Source organism: Polypterus senegalus, chromosome 10 (genome assembly GCF_016835505.1).
Source record: "Polypterus senegalus isolate Bchr_013 chromosome 10, ASM1683550v1, whole genome shotgun sequence".
Classification (NCBI taxonomy): domain Eukaryota; kingdom Metazoa; phylum Chordata; class Cladistia; order Polypteriformes; family Polypteridae; genus Polypterus; species Polypterus senegalus.
In genome coordinates, this window is record NC_053163.1 from 29505438 (window position 1) to 29526022 (window position 20585).

At 37.6% G+C, this 20585-nt stretch overlaps 2 protein-coding genes across 2 annotated transcripts in view; both read right to left on the bottom strand.

Moving 5' to 3' along the window:
* Nucleotides 1-313: 313 nt before the first annotated feature.
* On the bottom strand, nucleotides 314-1845 carry LOC120536212 (heat shock protein beta-11-like). Its single transcript, XM_039764550.1, has one exon. The coding sequence runs from the start codon at nucleotides 1676-1678 to the stop codon at nucleotides 1067-1069; it is 612 nt and encodes a 203-aa protein (XP_039620484.1). The 5' UTR covers nucleotides 1679-1845; the 3' UTR covers nucleotides 314-1066.
* Nucleotides 1846-12406: 10561 nt separating this feature from the next.
* dmc1 (DNA meiotic recombinase 1) overlaps nucleotides 12407-20585 on the bottom strand; it is a 30558-nt gene continuing 22379 nt past the window's right edge. The window contains exons 13-14 of the mRNA XM_039764551.1: nucleotides 15399-15515; nucleotides 12407-12545 (exon numbers count right to left, since the gene is read on the bottom strand). Of these exons, the coding sequence (XP_039620485.1) occupies nucleotides 12476-12545; nucleotides 15399-15515 (187 nt within the window). The 3' untranslated portion in view covers nucleotides 12407-12475. The remainder of the gene's footprint in view (nucleotides 12546-15398; nucleotides 15516-20585) is intronic.

The following is a 20585-nucleotide window of genomic DNA, read 5'->3' on the forward strand; positions in this document are numbered from 1 at the left end:
TGAGTGACGTTCAGATGATGACCACACCACGAATCGACCGTTGACTCTCCATTCATCAGCAGCCTCTCACAAGGTGTTCACATATTCACCGACTTGCAAAAGGCAATTGAAACACCAGTGTGGTTGAATATTAGTTTTCTTGCTGAATTCCTCGAACACGAGCCCTTTTCTGCTGGCCATTTTAATATTGTCTTCAAATTTTAAATTATAAACTCGACACACATTTGACAATACAAATTAAGATTGGATTTTGTCACTTGTCATTCATCTGTTTCTCACCTAAAAAAACAAAACATTAGGCACATGTCATGTATGCGGTTCACAAGTTTCAGTTTGGCACTGACTTTTATTGATAGTTAATATGAAACTTTGCATACAATGAACTGATGAACTTCAGAAATGTATAACAGAAAACAATCTGTTTTTAAGATTAAGAGAAGAATAGAGGGCAGAATTTTTCTGAAAAATACAACCAAAAAAGAAGTAAATCAACTTTTTTTATTGCAATGAACTTTTCAAACATATCTACTGCACATAACATCTTTATTATTATTTTTTTAACATAAACATTTCCCCCCTTGTATATCCCAAACCATTTACAAAAGTCAAGAGGCTTTTAATAGGAAACACAGCCTCATGGAAAAAAATACAAACGAAATGGAAGGCTTACTGCATACTGTCTGTATCCATGTGATAAACTTGATCAATGGATAACGGAAAACAATCTTTTAAGATTAAGAGGAGAATGGAGAACACAATTATTCTGAAAAATGCAATCAGAAGAAGTAAATCAACTTTTCTCTCTTACAATGAGCTTTACAAATTATCTGCATAACGACTTAACTAGGCTATTTTAACGTACACTTATTTTCATTTCTCCCCCTCACATATCTAATGCCATTTATAAAGTTGAGAGGCAAAACTTTTAGTTGGAAACACAGCCACAGAAAAAACAAAATATCAAATTAAATGCAAGGTTTACTACATAGCTAACCAGCATTTTAAACAAGTAAGATGGCAGACAATTTCTGCATCTTTTTATGAAAAGTCCACTTGAAACATTTGCTCATTCCCTTTCCATCCCACACTCCTTCTTTTGCTCCTCTCCACTCTTAATGCACCCCGTGTTGTCACTTTTAATGGGCACCACTCTCTCGGGCACACTGGGCAGTGCCATCCATGGTGCTTCGATGCGCAGCTGTCCGTTGTTTAGCGAGCAGCTCAGCTCCTCGGGGTTCACGTCTTCTGGCAGCTCGAGCTCTCGTCTGAACTCCTGGTACCTGTAGCTGTAGGATCCCTCTTCGCTTTCCTCTTTCTTTTCTTTCTTTCCGCTCAACAAGACTTTCCGTCCCACCTGTTTAACTGTCAGCTCCTCGGGAATGAAGTCTTCCACCTCCAGAGTAGCAGAAAAGTGCTGTCCGTCCTTCTCCACCTTGCATGAAGGTGCTCTACGTGCAGCCGAGCTGGGAGCTGTCTCTGCATCAAGGGTCTCTCTCCGTAAGAAATGCTGGAGCTGATTCATCAGGTCAGCGCTTCTCCTCATGTTGTCCATCTGCCTCGCCATTTCATTCTCCATTTCAACACAAATGAGCTGCGACTGAGGCCACAGCGCACTGACGGGAACTCTCACTGCCATCGGTGTGCTAAACGAAGGCTGAAAGAGAGAAGACGACCACATGTCGAATCAGCAGTGCTTAGATCTTCACTTGGACAGTAGAAGGACAGCGGCGTCTTGTCCTGGTAATCTGTTTATGTGAGCGCTTTTGCACTTTTATACCCTCAGTCTCCTGTTTCTCGAGTATTCCTGCCATTTCTACGGCCTTCTACAGCCTCCTGTGTGACGTCACAGATGGGGTACGTCCCACTTCAACTTCAGGCTGCCGTCTTTTATGGCTGTAACGGATCGTAATGCCTATGAAAAAGCATTGCAGCGAGGAATTAAAATAAAAAAAAAAAACACTTTTTTCTTAATAGTGGGCTCAGCTCCATTTACAAATTTAACGTAGATATCATGAAACAATAACAATGTGTAGTAGGCTAGTCTGCACATACTTGAAAAAAATCATAAGTTAACTATATAAGCAGTGGTCTAGTAAAAAAAAATGCTATTTCATATTTTATCTAAATAGTTATAGAAATCAATACATTAAAACATCTGTAAACTATCGTGTCCTGCAATTTAATTTGATCCTTTTCACATCAACCAATCAAAAATACACATGCGTAACGTGAACTTAGCATTTTTTATAAAGTTTGTATAGTCTACTTTTTTAAATTCATACATTATTAGCATTTAAAAACAAACATTGTATGTAGATTTTGGAGTCATGTTGAGCATTTGGTCGAGCGGAGTGCAGAGAGCTCAAAATCAGTGATGGACATGAGCTGAGCTTCGGTAGCTCTAATACAAATTAAATGCAACTATGATGTTGATATCATTCAGTCAACTTAAAAATGTCGCTTTACACATAAAATAACTTTACAATTACATACGTCTTCTAAATGATGAGGACCATTACACACTGTTAAATCATTTTTCTATTAAGAAATGTGAAACACTGCTGCCATCTTGTGGTGCAATTCAAACAATTGGGATGACTAATCTAGAACGTTCTGGATATAAACTGGCACTTCCCTTCCTCTTATTTGGACTGGTGGTGTAGATGAATTGCTTACATCACAGTCGGCACTAAATAATCAATAGAGAGGACGCAGCTTTTTTCTAAGCAAATCTGTGCACAAATTCCTAATGTTTTAGCGTTTATAAATGTAATGCATTATTGAAAGATGATTTGCTAGATTTCGGTTCATGTTGAACAGTGACAATAAATCACAAATGTTAAGGAGAAAATGTCATGTCACTTGAGTTGCAAAATCCATTTCAGTTGTTCACTGATGTGCTCACGATGCCCAACTCATGTATTTTAGCAACATACTGATACCAGGGCTGTCTTAATAGCATTATAGGCCCCCGGGCAAAGCAGTGCACTGGGACCCCTACATACACAACCACTCAGCAAGTCACAACATACATGGATTAGCATGGGGTCTCTATGCTGGTGGGGCCCCTGGAAAACTGCCCAGTGTGCCCATGTGTTAAGACAGCCCTGACTGATAGATACATTACTTTCACTTAATGTTTCAGAAAAGGAGTGGAAGACAGCCATGTACAGAATACACTCAGGCTCCATATGCGCAACACACTCAGTTTTTCAAAGTAAAAGTTTCCATCGAGCGCATATATCTCGATTAAAACAATCCAAAATGTTTCCAGGACAGGATCCAAAGTGTGAATTTTGCAATCTAGCCTCATCCTCACTGAGTCATGACTGATTCTTTGTTTTATCTTTTTCAACCAAAAACTGTTTCTTTATTTTATTGGGTTTTGAAATCTCTTGTTGACAATCTTATAGGCAAGGTTTAATAATAATAATAATAATTATAATAATAATAATAATAAGTCTGAGCAATAAGGAAAATCCCACGACATTTGAGAGAGACTGCATTTCAAAGTATAGCACACATAGTCTCTTGTGTGAGGTATGATAACCTGCCACTGTAGCTCTCAGTATCCACATTATCACACAAAGTGAGTTTTAGAACATTTCACATAATGGAGGCAGGACATTTATTTGAATAGCATACCATACCACAGAACAACAGAAGCATTTCATCTCTCAGATATCTAATGATTAGAGAGTTCCTTCACTTTTATTATTTAGCCTCAGAATTCGTACAATGTTGAAGAGGAAGGAGCACCACTGGGGTTCTAAACATTATAAACTGCACACTCTCACCAAAGTTCAAGTATATTTTTCGATTAACAATGACACATATTCAGTTGGTGCTGTGTGGTGGCACAGACATTACAGCTGCTACCTGCTTACTCCAGAATTCCAAGTATGATTATGGCACTAAGATGCATTTCCCCAATAATTATATTAACAATTAACGAGCCACTTTATGATGCTTTCTGTGTGTTTTTGGACACTCTTTCTAAGCAGCCTGTTTAATAATGAACATAAAGTACACTTAGTTATCCCTGCCCCTGAAGTTCTTGACAAAAACGACTGAAAAGCAGTCCATTGGGAGAAAGTTCATTGTAAGTTGAAGCATTAATCCTACTGTTGAATGAAAAAAAAATTATGAAAACTAATATAAAGTAAAATGTAAATAAGACAAAGTATATAAATAAGCACAAATACCTTTTGTTTCTGAAATGAATAGGACAAAATGATGATCACATGGTATAAAAGGAAATCACACACTTCCATGAAGAAAAGTCCAAAAATCCCCTTCTCTTAGATAACAATAGATTGAGGATGGAGTACCCTTTCCAACAGCATGAAACAACAGTGATTGGGATGATATGAAGTGTGGAATTGCATATTCTCCCTGCCTAAGTTTCCTCCTGGTGCTCCAGTTTCCTTTCAAAGTCCAAAGTCATTAAAGTTAGCTGAGTCGCCATTGTTAAACTTTGATTAACAATGAAACATATTTAGTCAGTGCTTCGTGGTGGGACAGACATTATAGCTGCTACCTGGTCACTCCAGAATTCCAATTATGATTATGGGGCTAAGATGCATTTGTGCATGTATGTATGTGTGTGTGCGTCTGTTTGTGTGTTCACACTTTGATAGATTTGTGTCCTGTCTAGGTGCTGTCGCTGCTCTGTGCCCAATTATTGGAGGTATAGGCTCCAGCCCGGGGTTTGTTTCCTGCTTTGCACTCTGTGTCAGCTGATACTGGCTCCAGCAGTCCCCCGTGACCTTGTATTTAGGATATAGCAGGTTGGATTATGGATGGATGGAAATAAAAGAACAATGTAATGGGGATAGACATGTTTGCTTGTAATGTACATTGAAGGAATAAAACTGTACAATGCAGTTATAAAATTTAAAGAGGAAATGCAGATGGCATGAATTAGCTAAAAACAGATATGCAGACAATTTGAAATATACAGAACTTAATCACCATTTTATTGTTTACATCAATATTTAAATGAAATATACACAACTCTGTTATGCACAGTCAGTTTAACACTCAGAAATAAAAAAAGGCAAATAAAGAAAGGGACACGTTTATTAGAGGAGGGGTTGAGATGGAATCCCAAGTTTAAATGCTTTAGTGATGCTGCTGTCCTTGTACTGCAACAGTTGGAAGAACAAGTGTGTCAAACTCATCTCTCTCACTTTAAAAAAAAAAAGATTTACTTTCACCAATACTAAAAATGTATTAATGCATATTTTAAATTTCACTTTAAAACACATATTTACATTTATACATATTTAGTTTATATTCTTGTCTAAATTCACTACAAGTAAAATATGTTATTCTGTTTAACAGTAAAATGGTGCTGAAAAGAAAAAGAAAGGACTGCCTCCCCCACAACACCACATGACATCCCACTGACCATCTAACTGGTCCATCAATGAACAGACCTTCTGCTTCTGGTAGAGAAATTCTCTCAACTGTTCATACAGCTTTAATAAGAGCCTATGACAAATACAGAAAAGAGAGGACGTTACTCATAGAGACACTTTCTGTACTCATTAGAGATTCACTGAAGCCAAATGAGCCTCTGGCATCAGCACATCCAGAATGATGCCAACTCTGTCGATCTTTTCAAAAGTGCCTACAGCTCTTGACAGCACTTCATCAGGTAAGTGTAGAGGCCACCTATCAGCTCCTCATCTTCTACTGTATAGAGGACATTATCCGGTGACCTTTAGGATCTTCATAATTTTTAAATGATTTGGATGACACCTTTTCAGATACAACAGCCTGTTGGACAAGCAAATACAAGAGTTTGGTGCTATAAAGTCATCATAGCTCTTTGCTACTAGATAGATTACAATAACAAAGTTTTACTTGTTGTCTGAACTTAGTTACCAGCAACTGATCATCTGCTCCATGGCCCTTTATGATGAACTCCAACAGTTTTTCATGTTAAGTCCTCGTGGAAGCCCTGCTGATCTCTGCGGCCCCTTGTTCTCGAGTCAGCTGCTCTCCTAAACTGTGGACTCACACAAATAGGACATCAGACTGTCACATGAAGTATTTACCTTGTGCAAGCTGTCTGGTTTTGGTCTGAACACTCTTGTTTCCTTAGAAAAGTGGACACTTTGGAATAAAGTTCAAACTGCGAGAATTACTCTGTGGTTCACTACAAAAATTCTTGTTCATAGTTATCTCAATAGTTTTTTAGAACACATCGATTATTTCAGAAGGTGGCATGGTGGTGCAGTGGTAGCGCTGCTGCCTCACAGTAAGGAGACTTCTCGGGTCCTCCCTGCGTGGAGTTTGCATGTTCTCCCTGTGTCTGCATGGGTTTCCTCTCACAGTCCAAAGACATGCAGGTTAGGTGTGTTGACGATCCTAAATTGTCCCTAGTGTGTGCTTGGTGTGTGTGTGCCCTGCAGTGGACTGGCACCCTGCCCAGGATTTGTTCCTGCGTTGCACCCTGTGCTGGCTGGGATTGGCTCCAGCAAACCTCTAGGATATAGTGGGTTGGATAATGGATGGATGGATGGATGGATGGATTACTTCAGAGTATTATGAATACACCAATCTGGACACTACCTAAAGTAATATGCAAGTCATAGGCATTTCAACATAAGATAAAAAGGATATACTGCATACAGTGCTCTCCATTATTATTGGCACCCCTTGTAAAAATTAGTAAGAAGGGTTAGAAAAAAAAATCCCTGTTTGCTGAAGAAATGTCATCTTGCACTGAAAAAATCTGAAACATCTAACTTTTAATTGAAACAATTTAATTCAAAGAAAAACAAAACAAATCAAGAAATACATATTTTTAAAATTAACATTTTTATAAGGGGTGCCATTAATAGTGGAGGGCACGTTAAATGAATGCCACAGTTAATAGTATGCCACACATGAAGAAAAAAATATCTATATATTATCAGTATCGTTAAAAAACTGACAGTAAAATCAAAGGGCTCCTCCATGGTCAGATAAAGAGCATACTGAGAGAGAATAAGAGAAAAAGTACTGAAATCCTATACAATCTAAACACAAATAAATGTAAGGTTACATAAAGCTTACAGTTAATATTCAAATACCACCAACGTGTCTATTCCACAGTCTACTGAATCAGTAGGGATGTCCTAGGAAAAGAAGGAAAGAAAAATAATACACATGAAAGTCAAACACTACAAGTGAATTACAAGTTTAAGAAATGGTTATTTGCAATTTACCTTATTTTTCATTAACATTAAATTTCCAGAAGATATTATTGTAGCAAGCTGACTGAAAGGAAAAATATAAATGTCACTTGTAATTAAATTGAAAAGGCTTTGTGAACATCACGACTGTCAGTCTGACTCACGTATAATTTAGCGCAGCTGATGAACTACCATGATATTTTATTACAATTGGTGGTACCGAAACATGGCAGATTACTTGGTATTACAATTTAGACACATCGCTCCAAGAACTCCAACATAAGGAACTACACTGAAAAGAAAAAAAAGGTAATATCGTGCACCACTGTAGTGAATCTGAACTTTATCAAAAGCCTACTTCACGACAGAATAACTGATCAAGCGTTTCCAAGATGCTTCTAAAAGTTTTTTATGTCTTCCATGCACAGTCAAGGAGTTCTCGTGAAACTTGCCATGTGGAATTTGAAGAGTTGCTGGAACCACTGAGCGCCGATCCACTTCAAGCACTGAATATGCATTAATTACTACAGTGACAATGCTTATTAATACAAATGTAAAGGTTCACGGTACAAACATAACCATGCAAAACAAAGTTATTAAAAAATATGAAGAAAACTGTGCAACTGCAAATTTCAAATATTTTCATTTCGAAGCACACTTACTTCCATTGCCAAAAATACAAGCAATTAGTTTCGTTACTTCTTCATTCGTCAAATGATATTTCGTCACTGCTGCTTCTTTTTTGTCTCCTTTCGTTTAATGGAGTTTCGTCACTTGGTACAATGGCAGGTTATTTAAGAGGAAACTCCATAAGGGGGAACCTCAAAGAGGTAAGCAAACTGTGAAACGACTGGTTAAAGTTAAACTTGATAGACAACTTTAAACGTTGATAATTGGACAGGTGAGTTTTTGATTGTCATAGAGTAACAAAAATCTCATTCATTGAAGTTCTGAATTATTACAATATGATTTGCTAAAGTTGAATTTGATTGACAGATATTCCTCTAGATCCACCCATAATGTCTCCTGTCTGCGACAATGCCCTTCTCTCCTCTTGCACTTTCCACACGCTGCGAGCAGCGTCTGTGACGTCAGAGAATGGGCGTTTTACTTCAGTTACAACCTGTCCCCCTATGACTGCCTGAGAACGCAAGGTAAGAAGGGGCTCAGGCTCTTTGCTTTACATAAGAGTACTAAATACATCCATCCATCCATTTTCCAACCCGCTAGATCTGAACACAGGGTCATGGGGGTCTGCTGGAGCCAATCCCAGGGCACAAGGCAGGAATCAATCCCAGGCAGGGTGCCAACCCACTGCAGGACACACACAAACACACCAAGCACACACTAGGGCCAATTTAGAATCACCAGTCCACCTAACCTGCATGTCTTTGGACTGTGGGAGGAAACTGGAGCGCCCGGAGGAAACCCACGCAGACATGGGAAGAACATGCAAATTCCACGCAGGGAGGACCCGGGAAGCGAACTCAGGTCTCCTAACTGCGAGGCAGCAGCGCTACCACTGCGCCACCCTACTAAATACATAATAAAACAATTCGTTCATGGTCCATCCATGTGTACAAGTGCGAATGAATGAATTGCAAGGGGCGTACAATGCCGTGTCTTGGATATCAAATATTATAACCAGCAGCTGCCTTTGCTGCAGTCCAGTAATATCTGAGCTGACTTAAACTGAAAGACTTCAAGCACGAAAGTTCCATTAACAGTTCATGTGAAATGCTAGCACTATTTACAGGCAATGTCATCTGGTGCGTTTCACTTTAAAATAATCTGCCTTGCCTTTTTTAGGGAGCTGTCTTTTTCTCTGCCCGTCGTATGTTTGCGTACGACGAGCTTCAGTAAATTCATTTTAGGTGCAAAATGAGAGCCAGGGAAATCATACACATTGAGACAAATTAGTCCTCTTCGATTGCACGACAGCCTGGTCTTGGTGTCTCTACTCCAATGACCAGGCCACACTATCACAAGATAAACTTTAACTGTACACGGCTAATGTCATCATATTATATCCATTTGATTCAACTGCATACAATTATTGCTGTATATTTAAAAAAAAGCAAAATATGGCACAAGGAACCTGAATTAGTAACTTTATTAAATTTACAAATTATTTTTAGAAATAATATTTTAACTGGAATATTCTCCATTCAGACTAATATACTTTAATACCACATAGGGCAAACCTAACCTGGGTTAGGGTTATGGGAGAAAAAACAGAAGGAACATCCTTGTAGATATGGGAAGAATGTGCATTCTGTATGCTTGTGTGTTTGCAAATCCACACTATTTAATCTATCCCCACCAGACTTTTCACAGATTCCCCATTTGTGCTGGGGAAGAACACTATGTGTATGTTTCATTATGATATTTTTCCCCATGGGGACCTTTATTTAGTGACAACACCTGTGCTTACTTACGGAAATGCCCCTAAGAGACAATTTTGTAGATTTGGCTTAGGCATGCCAAGTTCCTCTTCACTATCGGTTTAGTTAGTGAAAATTTGATTTGGGGGCAAAATATTTACCCTCAGGAATTTATTTAGTGAACACACCAGCATTTTATTCCATGCTGGGCAGCATCAGGCACACATGCTAGTATTAAATAGCATTCAGTTTACCAAATTTGCAGTTTAATATATTGTGTGGTTGCCTCAGACTAAAAAACATCATGTAAACATACCTTGGCCTTCTTTAAATTTTCTTTAATAAAAGTTTTATAAATAAGGTTCCATTTGTTTATTTCTGTCTGTATTTTAATTAATTATAATCATTGCTTACTGTGTATTTTGAATCAAGTTTAGGGCGGCACAGTGGTGCAGTGGGTTGAGCTGCTGCCTCACAGTTAGGAGACCTGGGTTTGCTTCCCAGGTCCTCCCTGCATGGAGTTTGCATGTTCTCCCCGTGTCTGCGTGGGTTTCCTCCCACAGTCCAAAGACATGCAAGTTAGGTGCATTGGTGATTCTAAATTGTCACTAGTTTGTGCCTGGTGTGTGTGTGCATGCCCTACGGTGGGCTGACACCCTGCCCGGGGTTTGTTTCCTGCCTTGCGCCCTGTGTTGGCTGGGACTGGCTCCAGCAGACCCCCGTGACCCTATAGTTAGGATATAGCAGGTTGGATAATGAATGGATGGATGGAAATAAAGCCTAATTAATATGCCACATAAGTTTCTGATTAAGAGATAGGGTCTTAAAATCTGCATCTACAGTACTGCATTTGCTGCATGTTTTAATACCTTAGCAACATTTCTTTTCATGACAATAAATCATACATTTAAAACTATTAATTTTTGACATCTTATGCAATATTGTTCTCTGAAAAGCTTAAATGTAATAAAGCCATACTGAGGTTTAGGCAACATCAAGCTCTGGAAAGCATCCAAGTTTATAGCAAGGGACATTAAGCTTACAATTTAGATATGCCTGAAAACCTCATAGAATGTTTCCTAATTGTGGAAACAAGGAACCTTAGTGAAGAAAAAAATGTATTTAAGACTCCCCTATTTTGGATCAAATCAGGACTTTGATACAGAAGAGGTGATTGCTCCAATTTTAAAATGTGTGTTTAAAATTACACATATGACTGCATGGCTACACATTACTGTAACATAACTGTCAAGTTTACTGACAGCTGTGGTGGGCTCGATCTCTTAACACCACCAAGCATGCTTACACAGATGAAGTGGAGAGTTTGTCACGCTGGTATCAGAACAACAGTCATCTCCCAAATGTCAGCAAGACGCAGGAGCTGATTGTGGACTTAGGGAGAAAAAAGCAGAAGCGGTTATTGTCCATTATATTCCTTTTAAATGTTCAGTCTTGGAGTTAAGCAAGTAAGCATTTCACTAAATATTGTATTGTATGCATAATGTGTATGTGACAAATAAAATTTAACTTGATTATTTTTTACAGTGAGAGAAAAAGTAGGTTTGTACATAGAAAATCTGTACTTTATTTGTCCCAAGGGGAAATTTTGTTTTCACAGTAACTCAAAAACTCTAGAAATATCATATTATATAATAATATACAGTATATATCCTCCTTCAAACACACTCAAGAATTACAAAAAAGAAGAAAGAATATCTGAATTTTCTGTTGGTAAAGAGAGTAGTCAGAGAGAGACATTATAAAGGTGTTTTGCTGTAGGTAGGATGATTTCCCCAGTAGCATTTCTTGACACACCCCTGCTGAATAATTAGTTGACTAAAAGCTCTCAATGATAGAGTACCTCGGATAGATATTCACAATGGCCATCAGTTTTGTCTTCATTCTTTCCTTCACTACTACCTCATGTGGGTCGAGAATGTGGCCCATGTGGCCCACATTAAAAGAATGAAGTCTCTTAAGAAAAAAATAATTTGTTCTCTTTCTCGTATAATTCCTCTCTGTTGTGAGACCAGTCCAGCATGTCATTGATGTATTATTATTATTGTTATTATTATTATTTGTACCACCTTCATTTAACTCCCTGAATAGTGACTGAGTGTAGAGGCTCTTTAATGCAGTGAAATTCAATAACCATATCCAATAGATGTTAGTTAGGTTAATAAGTGTAGAGTGTGAAAATAACGGGTAGATTAGGGTATAACTACTGTATTAATGCTATCTTTGCAGGCACTTCTTTTTACAGAGGCAGTTTACTTACCTGAAAACTGTTTGGAAAATACATTCAATTAGCAAACTAATTAGGGTATGTTAAAACACTGTTGTAGTAAAAAAAGATGCTGCACAGTGGCTTTTTAAAATTTTACACCTTCAAGCAAATACATTAGAGATAGGGAAAATTATACAGCAAGTAGCCCTGCTCTTCCATGGCCATTGCTCCCAACAATGCTATACCAAAACATTGGGTTATATAAATAATTTGGTGGACTCCTGTAATTTGCACAATTACAGTAATTTTCACATCCTCTTAGAAATACTCAACGATAAACTTTACTATTGCTATTAATTATATAAATACAACAGAATCTAACACATCATTTCATTTTTTATTTAAACACAGCAAATAATATGAAAGTAATATCAGACAATGCAAAGGCTTGTTTGCAACAACTAGAACAGTTAAAACCATAAAGAAAACCATGAAATGTAACATTACAAGTGGGGTTTGCTTGGTATTTTATTCTCAACTGAATTTTTCCTTCAGTTTAGACAGAACATTCACTGTTACTTACTTTTGAATATCTGCAAATCCCTGTTTTTACCAATTCAAAGTATTTATGTAACACATTTATCATTCAATTTTACTCTAACAGTTTTGTTTGTATTTCACTCCTTTGCATCTGTTACTCCTCCTGCACTTATGGAGAATGTTGCCTCATTTTCTGGCATATCTGGACTGTAAGAAAAGAAAAAATATATTCTGTCACACTGTACTGCTTGTATTTAAATTCCTAAAATGCTAAATTTGGGGATGGCAATTGTAATCTTCAGGGTGGGATTTGGTGTGTACAGTAAGGCTGTTAGGTCAAATGTCATTATTAAAATGTAATTCAAATCCATATAAAAAAAATATTCAAAGGCAAACACTGACATTAAATTGTAAAAGAACACCTTATTTACCTTTTACTAATTTTGGCGTCATGTTACTCCAGACACACTATCTGTAATACTTCTGTATTTTATATGTGTTTTGCAAATCCTTTCCACAAGCAGCATTTTTACAATTTTTAAAAAAATACTGAGATACTGAGTTACTTATTCACGCTTTCATCACTACCCGTCTGAACTATTGCAATGCTTTTTTTTATGGCCTCCCGACTAAATATACCAACAGATTACAATATGTTCAGAATTCTGCTGCTCGTTTACTTACACACACTAAAAAATCTGCTCACATCACTCCTGTCCTCTATGTGTTATATGGGTTACCGGTTTCTTCAGGAATAAAATATAAAATTATCCTTCTCACTTTTAAAGCCCTTCATGGTTTAGCCCCTCATTATCTGTCTGAGCTGCTGCTTCCTTACACTCCTGCCCGTGCATTACGTTCATCGGACGCTAAGTTACTCACTGTACCTAAATACAGCTTAATAACTATGGGTGGCAGAGCTTTCAAAGTGATAGCCCCTAAAACTTGGAATTTTCTCCCTCTCAGCCTATGCATGGAACAGTTTATTATTAATTTCAAACATCTGGTAAAAATACATCTCTTCAATGAGTACTATTCTTCATTATTTGTAATTTCCACTGTCTTCGATTAAAATGTAAAGTGTAGTTGTGTATGAAAGGCACTAAATAAATAAAAATTATTATTATTATTATTATTATTATTATTATTAACATTTAATCAATTCAGTCACTCCATATTTGAGTAATTGTGTATGGGTGTCATATATGCATTACAGGCATGTGAAGTCCACTTTCTCTTTGAATACATCACTTTCAATTTCTATTTTTGTGAAGGGCCATGGGCCATGTTTTCTAAGTAAGGGCTATGTCAGTGCATGATACATAAGCACTAAAAGGTTTTCAAATGCACCCCAAGAAAAAAGTAAAATCATTAATAATAATGAAGCATACAAAGACACATTAAATACAAGCACACATGTAGTAGCATTTAGAGCTTTTAATCTACATGTGACTATATTTGAATATTTACCTATTTTTAATTTAGTATTCAAACTCTAATTTTTGTATAATTTGACATCCCTAGTGTACAGGAAGTAACCAGAAAGGAAACTAGTAGAAACTTAAAACAACGGAAAAATCACAGGGGCTAAGAAAAGGGAAAGCTGAAAAAAAGAAGGTCATGGGTTTTAATCGAAAGTCACAAAATCAAGTATGAAAATCGGAAATACTAAGCAATTAACTTCAACTAATTTCTTCTTGGAAAACACCTTTTGCAATAAGTAAAGAAAGGAGTTAATAGTAAAGGATCTAAAACCTGGACACAGAGACAAGCGTATCCTCATGTATTAAAATGATGTTGCCATCTTGTGAGAGATTTAGTGGCAAAAGTCATGTGACCAGCAAACAGGCATGGCAAGGATAAGCAACACTGCACCACCCATGGCAAAATAACAAATTGGCATCACTCATGGGGGTGGTGGGTGTGTGTTGTAACATATAACATTTATGTTGTAACAATATAACATTTGGCTTATTAATGGAAATGTGTTTAATAAGAATACATTTTAAATTTTGCATTTTATGGCACAGTGGGCTGGGATATACAGTCTTGCCTCACCACTGTGCACACATGTCCATTCAATTGAAAAGTTATTTTATTATCATTAAAGTTCTTTGTTAGTACAGCAATGACACCGACAAGAGTTTTTTGAAATCCCCCACCCCCTCATTTAAGGACCCAAATAATCTAGCAACATGAATTGTTTGTCTCTCTAAACAATGTTATATAGCATTTACTTTCATACTAGTAGAGTCAAAAACAATTTTATCCTGGATCATTAAACTCTTAACTACCATACAGTCATCAGTCACCTCTGGCCAACATACAGTTATTCTAGTACACTTATCATCAATTTATATGACCAATATAATGTTTCAGACTCTTCTGTAGCTCAGTTACTTGCACTGTCTAGTTGTTGCTTCTGTATAACACATATTGTATATTTATATTTCACTGATTGGTAGATAAAGAAAATCAAGCTTTTCTAAATTTGATGATTTGCAATTTGATTTTTGATATTGCCTTGTTTAGTGGAGTGTGTATGCTACAATATGTCCCACTTACTGCACTGTCACTGCATTTTTTATCTTTCTGCAAAAGTTAGAATTGCAATAAATTATTTTTAGTGTATTGTAAACTACAGTTTAATGATAACGAATTAAGCTGATTCCATCTGAATATTTGTACACATAACAAATTTTGTTGGAAAATTTTCTGTGTGCAAGTACAGCCGTAGAATACACAAAAACAATTTTAATATTTTAGTTTTATATAACCATTTTTTTCATGGCAAATGGACACTTGTTGCATATATATACTTGTATACACACATTAATAATCTACATATGTGTTCATATCTTGTATATTGAAACTAGTGTACTCAGCAGTAACTGACTCAAAAAGCCTTATCTCTATGATTTGTATAGATAAATTTAAGAATAAGCCTTAAAAGCAATACAGAAACTTTTTATGTGTATATCTTTTCTTAATTATTGTTGTCATCATCTTAATAAAAAACACCCGCTAAATTCTATTAAATACACAAATACAAATCTTAACCTGTCATAAATCTTGGCGATGCGCATTTCCCCTCTTCCTTTTCTAAGACTGATTCTGGTTGTAGAAGCATGTGCCAAAATGTGTCCCCCTATTGGTTTCTTTGGATCAGCTTGGAAACTGTGAAAATAAAACAGCATACAGTACATGGAAGGCAAGAGCACACAGAATGCTAGTCCTGAACGTCAAGAACTAAATACATAAATAAGAACAAATACATTAGTGATATAATGGTGGATCACTATAACTGAAGATATGGGTAATGCGATTCCATTTTTGTTAATCTATGACTAAAATCTTCCTCTTTCGGCTACTCCTGTTAGGGGTTGCCACAGCAGATCATCTTCTTCCATATCGTCCTGTCTTCTGCTTCTTGTTCTGTTACACCCATCACCTGCATGTCCTCTCTCACCACATCCATAAACCTTCGCTTAGGCCTTCCTCTTTTCCTCTTCCCAGGCAGCTCAGCATCCTTCTCCCAATATACCCAGCGTCGCTCCTCTGCATATATCCAAACCAACGCAATCTCGCCTCTCTGACTTTGTCTCCCAACCGTCCAATTTGGGCTGACCCTCTAATGTCCTCATTTCTAATCCTGTCCAACCTCGTCACACCCAATGCAAATCTTAGCATCTTTAATTCTGCCACCTCCAGCTCTGTCTCCTGCTTTGTGGTAAGTGCCACCGTCTCCAGCCCATATAGCATAGCTGGTCTCACTACCGTCCTGTAGACCTTCCCTTTCACTCTTGCTGATACACGTCTGTCACAAATTACTCCTGATACTCTTCTCCACCCACTCCACCCTGCCTGCACTCTCTTCTTCACCCTCTCTTCCACAATCCCCATTCCTCTGTACTGTTGATCACAAGTATTTAAACTCATCCACCTTCGCCAACTGTACTCCCTGCATCCTCACCATTCCACTGACCTCCCCCTAATTTACACACATGTATTCTGTCTTGGTTCTACTGACCTTCATTCCTCTCCTCTCTAGAGCATATCTCCACCTCTCCAGGGTCTCCTAAACCTGCTCCCTACTATTGCTACAGATCACAATGTCATCAGCAAACATCATAGTCCACGGGGACTTTTGTCTAATCTTGTGTGTCAACCCGTCAATTACTACTGCAAATAAGAAAGGGCTCAGAGCTGATCCCTGATGTAATCCCACCTCCACGTTGAATGCATCCATCGCTCCTACCGCAGACCTCACCACTGTCACACTTCCCTTGTACATATCCTGTACAACTCTTACCTACTTCTCTGCCACTCCCGATTTCCTCATTACAATACCATAGCTCCACTCAAGGCACATATGCTTTCTCCAGGTCCACAAAGATGCAATGCAACTCCTTCTAGGCTTCTCTAAACTTCTCCATCAACATCCTCAGAGCAAACATTGCATCTGTGGTGCTCTTTCTTGGCATGAAACCATACTGCTGCTCACTAATCACCACCTCACTTCTTAACCTAGCTTCCACTACACTTTCCTATAATTTCATGTTGTGGCTCATCCCCCTGCAGTTATTACAGTCCTGCACATCCCCTTTATTCTTAAATATCGGTACCAGTACACTTCTTCTCCACTCCTCAGAGATCCTCTCACTTTACAAGATTCCATTATACAATCTGGTTAAAAACTCCACTACCATCCCTCCTAAACACCTCCCTGCTTCCATAGGTATGTCATCTGGACCAATGGCCTTTCCATTTTTCATCCTCTTCATTGCTGTCCTTACTTCCTCCTTGCTAATCCGTTGCACTTCCTGATTCATTATCTCCACATCATCCAACCTCTTCTCTCTCTGGTTCTCTTTCCATCTGCTCAACCCACTCTCCTCGCTTGTGAGTACGTTTCCATCTTTATCCTTTATTACCTTAACCAGCTGCACATCTTTCCCATCTCGCTCCCTCTGTCTAGCCAATCGGTACAGGTCCTTTTCTCCCTCCTTAGTGTCCAGCCTCTCATACAATTCATCATACGCCTTTTCTTTCACCTTTGCCACCTCTCTCTTCACCTTGCGCCTTATCTCTTTGTACTCTTGTCTACTTTCTGCATCTCTCTGACTGTCCCACTTCTTCTTTGCCATCCTCTTCCTCTGTATACTCTCCTGTATTTCCTCATTCCACCACCAGGTTTCCTTTTCCTCCTTCCTCTTTCCAGATGTCACGCCAAGCACCCATCTCCAACGTCATCCTACAGACCACAATCCTATGCTGCTTAACTACACTTTCCCCTGTCACCACTTTGCAGTCTTCAATCTCCTTCAGATTGACTCTTCTGCATAGGATGTAATCTACCTGTGTGCATCTTCCTACAATCTTGTACGTCACCCTATGTTCCTCCCTCTTCTTAAAATATGTATTCACCACAGCCATGTCCATCCTTTTGGCAAAATCCACTATCCTCTGACCTTCTTCATTCTTCTCCTTGACACCATACCTACCCATCACCTCCTAGTCTCCTCTGTTCCCTTCACCAAACATGTCCACTGAAATCCCCTCCAATCACCACTTTCTGTCCCTTGGGTACACTGTTCATCACTTCATCCAACTCACTCCAAAAATCTTCTTTCTCACCCATTGCACACCCAACTTGTGGGGCATATGTACTAACAACATTCATCATCACACCTCCAATTTCCAGCTTCATAATCGTTACTCTGTCTGACACTCTTTTCACCTCCAAAACACTCTTGACATACTCTTCCTTCAGAATAACCCCTACTCCATTTCTCCTCCCATCCATACCATGATAGAACAATTTGAATCCACCTCCAATCCACCTGGCCTTACTCCCCTTCCATTTAGTCTCTTGTACACACAATATATCAAACTCCTCTTACCAGTCATGCTGCCCACATTCAAAGTTCCTACCCTCAGTTCCACTCTCTTTACTTTCCTCCTCTACTTCTGCCTCTGGACATGTCTCCCCACTCTTCTTCTCCTTCTTCTTCGGCCAACAGTAGCCCAATTTCCGCCAGCACCCTGTTGACTATCAGTACTGGTGGTGGTCGTTGTTAACCCATCCGACGGATCTGGTATGGAAATTGTATTGTTGTCCGCATATTGATTTGGCAAAATTTTACACCGGATGCCTTTCCTGACATAGCCCTCCCCAATTATCCGGCTTGGGACCGGCACAAAGAAATTTAGTAATATGAAATTTTAATTATGGATTTTTGTGCGTACCCTGAAATCAATAAAAAATAAAAATTATTGAATATTAGGTTTTATTTTAGTTTATAATCTATGACTAAAATAAAACCTAATATTCATTAATTTTTATTTTTTATTGATTTTAGGGTAAGCACAAAAATCCATAATTAAAATTGCATATTACTAAATTCTGTACTAATTATAATGATATATTGCATACAATAAAGTATCCACATTAAAATCTCTGCCCCCAACAATTGAACAAATGATGGAAAATGGAAAAAAAACAGAGATAGTGAATGTAATTTAATAAAGTATAAAGAAAATTAAAAACAGAGAATAGAATAAAAAGAAGCATAGTAGAGAACAGACAGTCAAAATTACAAATTGCAATAAAGCTTACAGTGTTTCAGTGAGATTAATGATTACTTTAAACCAGTGGTTCTCAAACTGTGGGGCGGGCCCCCTTAGGGGGGTGCAAAGTAACAAAAAGGGGGGGGGCGCAATGATGTGAAAAAAGAAAACAAGAACCGAAAATATAAAAAATACATGTATTGAAACCAAAATAAATTAACTTAAACTACATTCTGATACTAGAAAAATAAATATAGAGTTAGATAAATGTCGATAAAAGTTAAGTAGATATAATAAAATATGCATCTATGATATATCATTAATTAAAAAAGAACAAATTGATATTAGTAGGCTCCTTTCAAAAAAACGTTAGGGAGGCACAATTAAAACTGTTATGAAAACTCGAGTCGCAAATACTTAAAGGTTGAGAAACGCTGCTTTAAACAGTGGTAATCATATCGTTAAAAAATAACAATTGTTTCCAGGGCAAGATCCAACCTGCGAACACTGCAATCAAGTCCCAGCCTCACTGGGTCACATGTTTTGGGCCTGCACCAAATTAACATCATTCTGGACCAAAATTTTTAATTACCTTTCAGACAGCCTTGGTCACACAATCCCTGCTAACCCTTTAACAGCTGTGTTTGGGGTTCTTCCAGACGGGTTTAAAGTGGAGAAGGACAAACAAACTGTGATTGCATTCACTACACTTTTGGCAAGCAGACTAATTTTGCTAAACTGTAAGAATCCAAACTCTCCTCTTTTAAGTCAGTGGAACCCGATGTTTTATACTATTTGAAATTGGAAAAAATCAAATACTCAGTTAAAGGATCTGTACAGATTTTTTTCAAAACATGGCAGGATCTATTCAGTAATATTTTAGAATAAGCCCTTAAAGCACAGAGGAAGCAATTATTTCTGTATTTCTTTTTCTTCTCCATTCATCTCTATTGACTTATCAAACTTATCAATTTAGGTATGTTTACAAGCCTTAAATTTTACTCTGTTGGCCTTGCTCTCTCTCTCTCTCTCTCAGGGGTGGGGGGTCAACTTGTTCTCAATCCTACTTTTGTAAAAATTGATTGATTTGTATGGAATGATTGCAATAAAATTAATACAATTAAAAAAAAAATAACAATTGTTTCTCATTGTGTATATTTCTCATCAATTTTAGGTAACATAAGATATTGGTTAGAGTATACTCTATACTAGGTGAGTTAGGATCCTTTTTACTTATCAAATTGACAGAGTAAGCTTGTGATTCAGTGAAGATAATCACATTTGAGGATTCACATTAAACAGTGGTATGCCATCTTGCCAAATGTCACAAAAGGCTACTTTGAAGTTTATTATAAGTTAAGACAAAGGTATAGTAAAATCTCTTTCTTAAGGGAGGCGGGTGTTCGAAAATATCTAATGTAGGCAAGATCTAATCTGGGGAAAATTTTGACAGAAACACATGTAATATGCACTACTACACTGAATTAGACCATGTGTCCTTCAAACCAATTATGAATGTATTCTTTTCAATGTCCACTCTTTTTTACGAACTGAGCTTTTATTTTAGAGGTCCTATTCTCAACATTGTCTCAGATTATCTGAAGCTGTATTACCTAGTACAGATTTGAAATAAAATATCCTTTATTGGTAATGTTAATTTGAAGTAAAACACCCTTA

What these genes read in the sequence shown, in the direction of transcription:
- LOC120536212 (XM_039764550.1), bottom strand. Translation starts at nt 1,678, where the DNA reads ATGTGGTCGTCTTCTCTCTTTCAGCCTTCGTTTAGCACACCGATGGCA.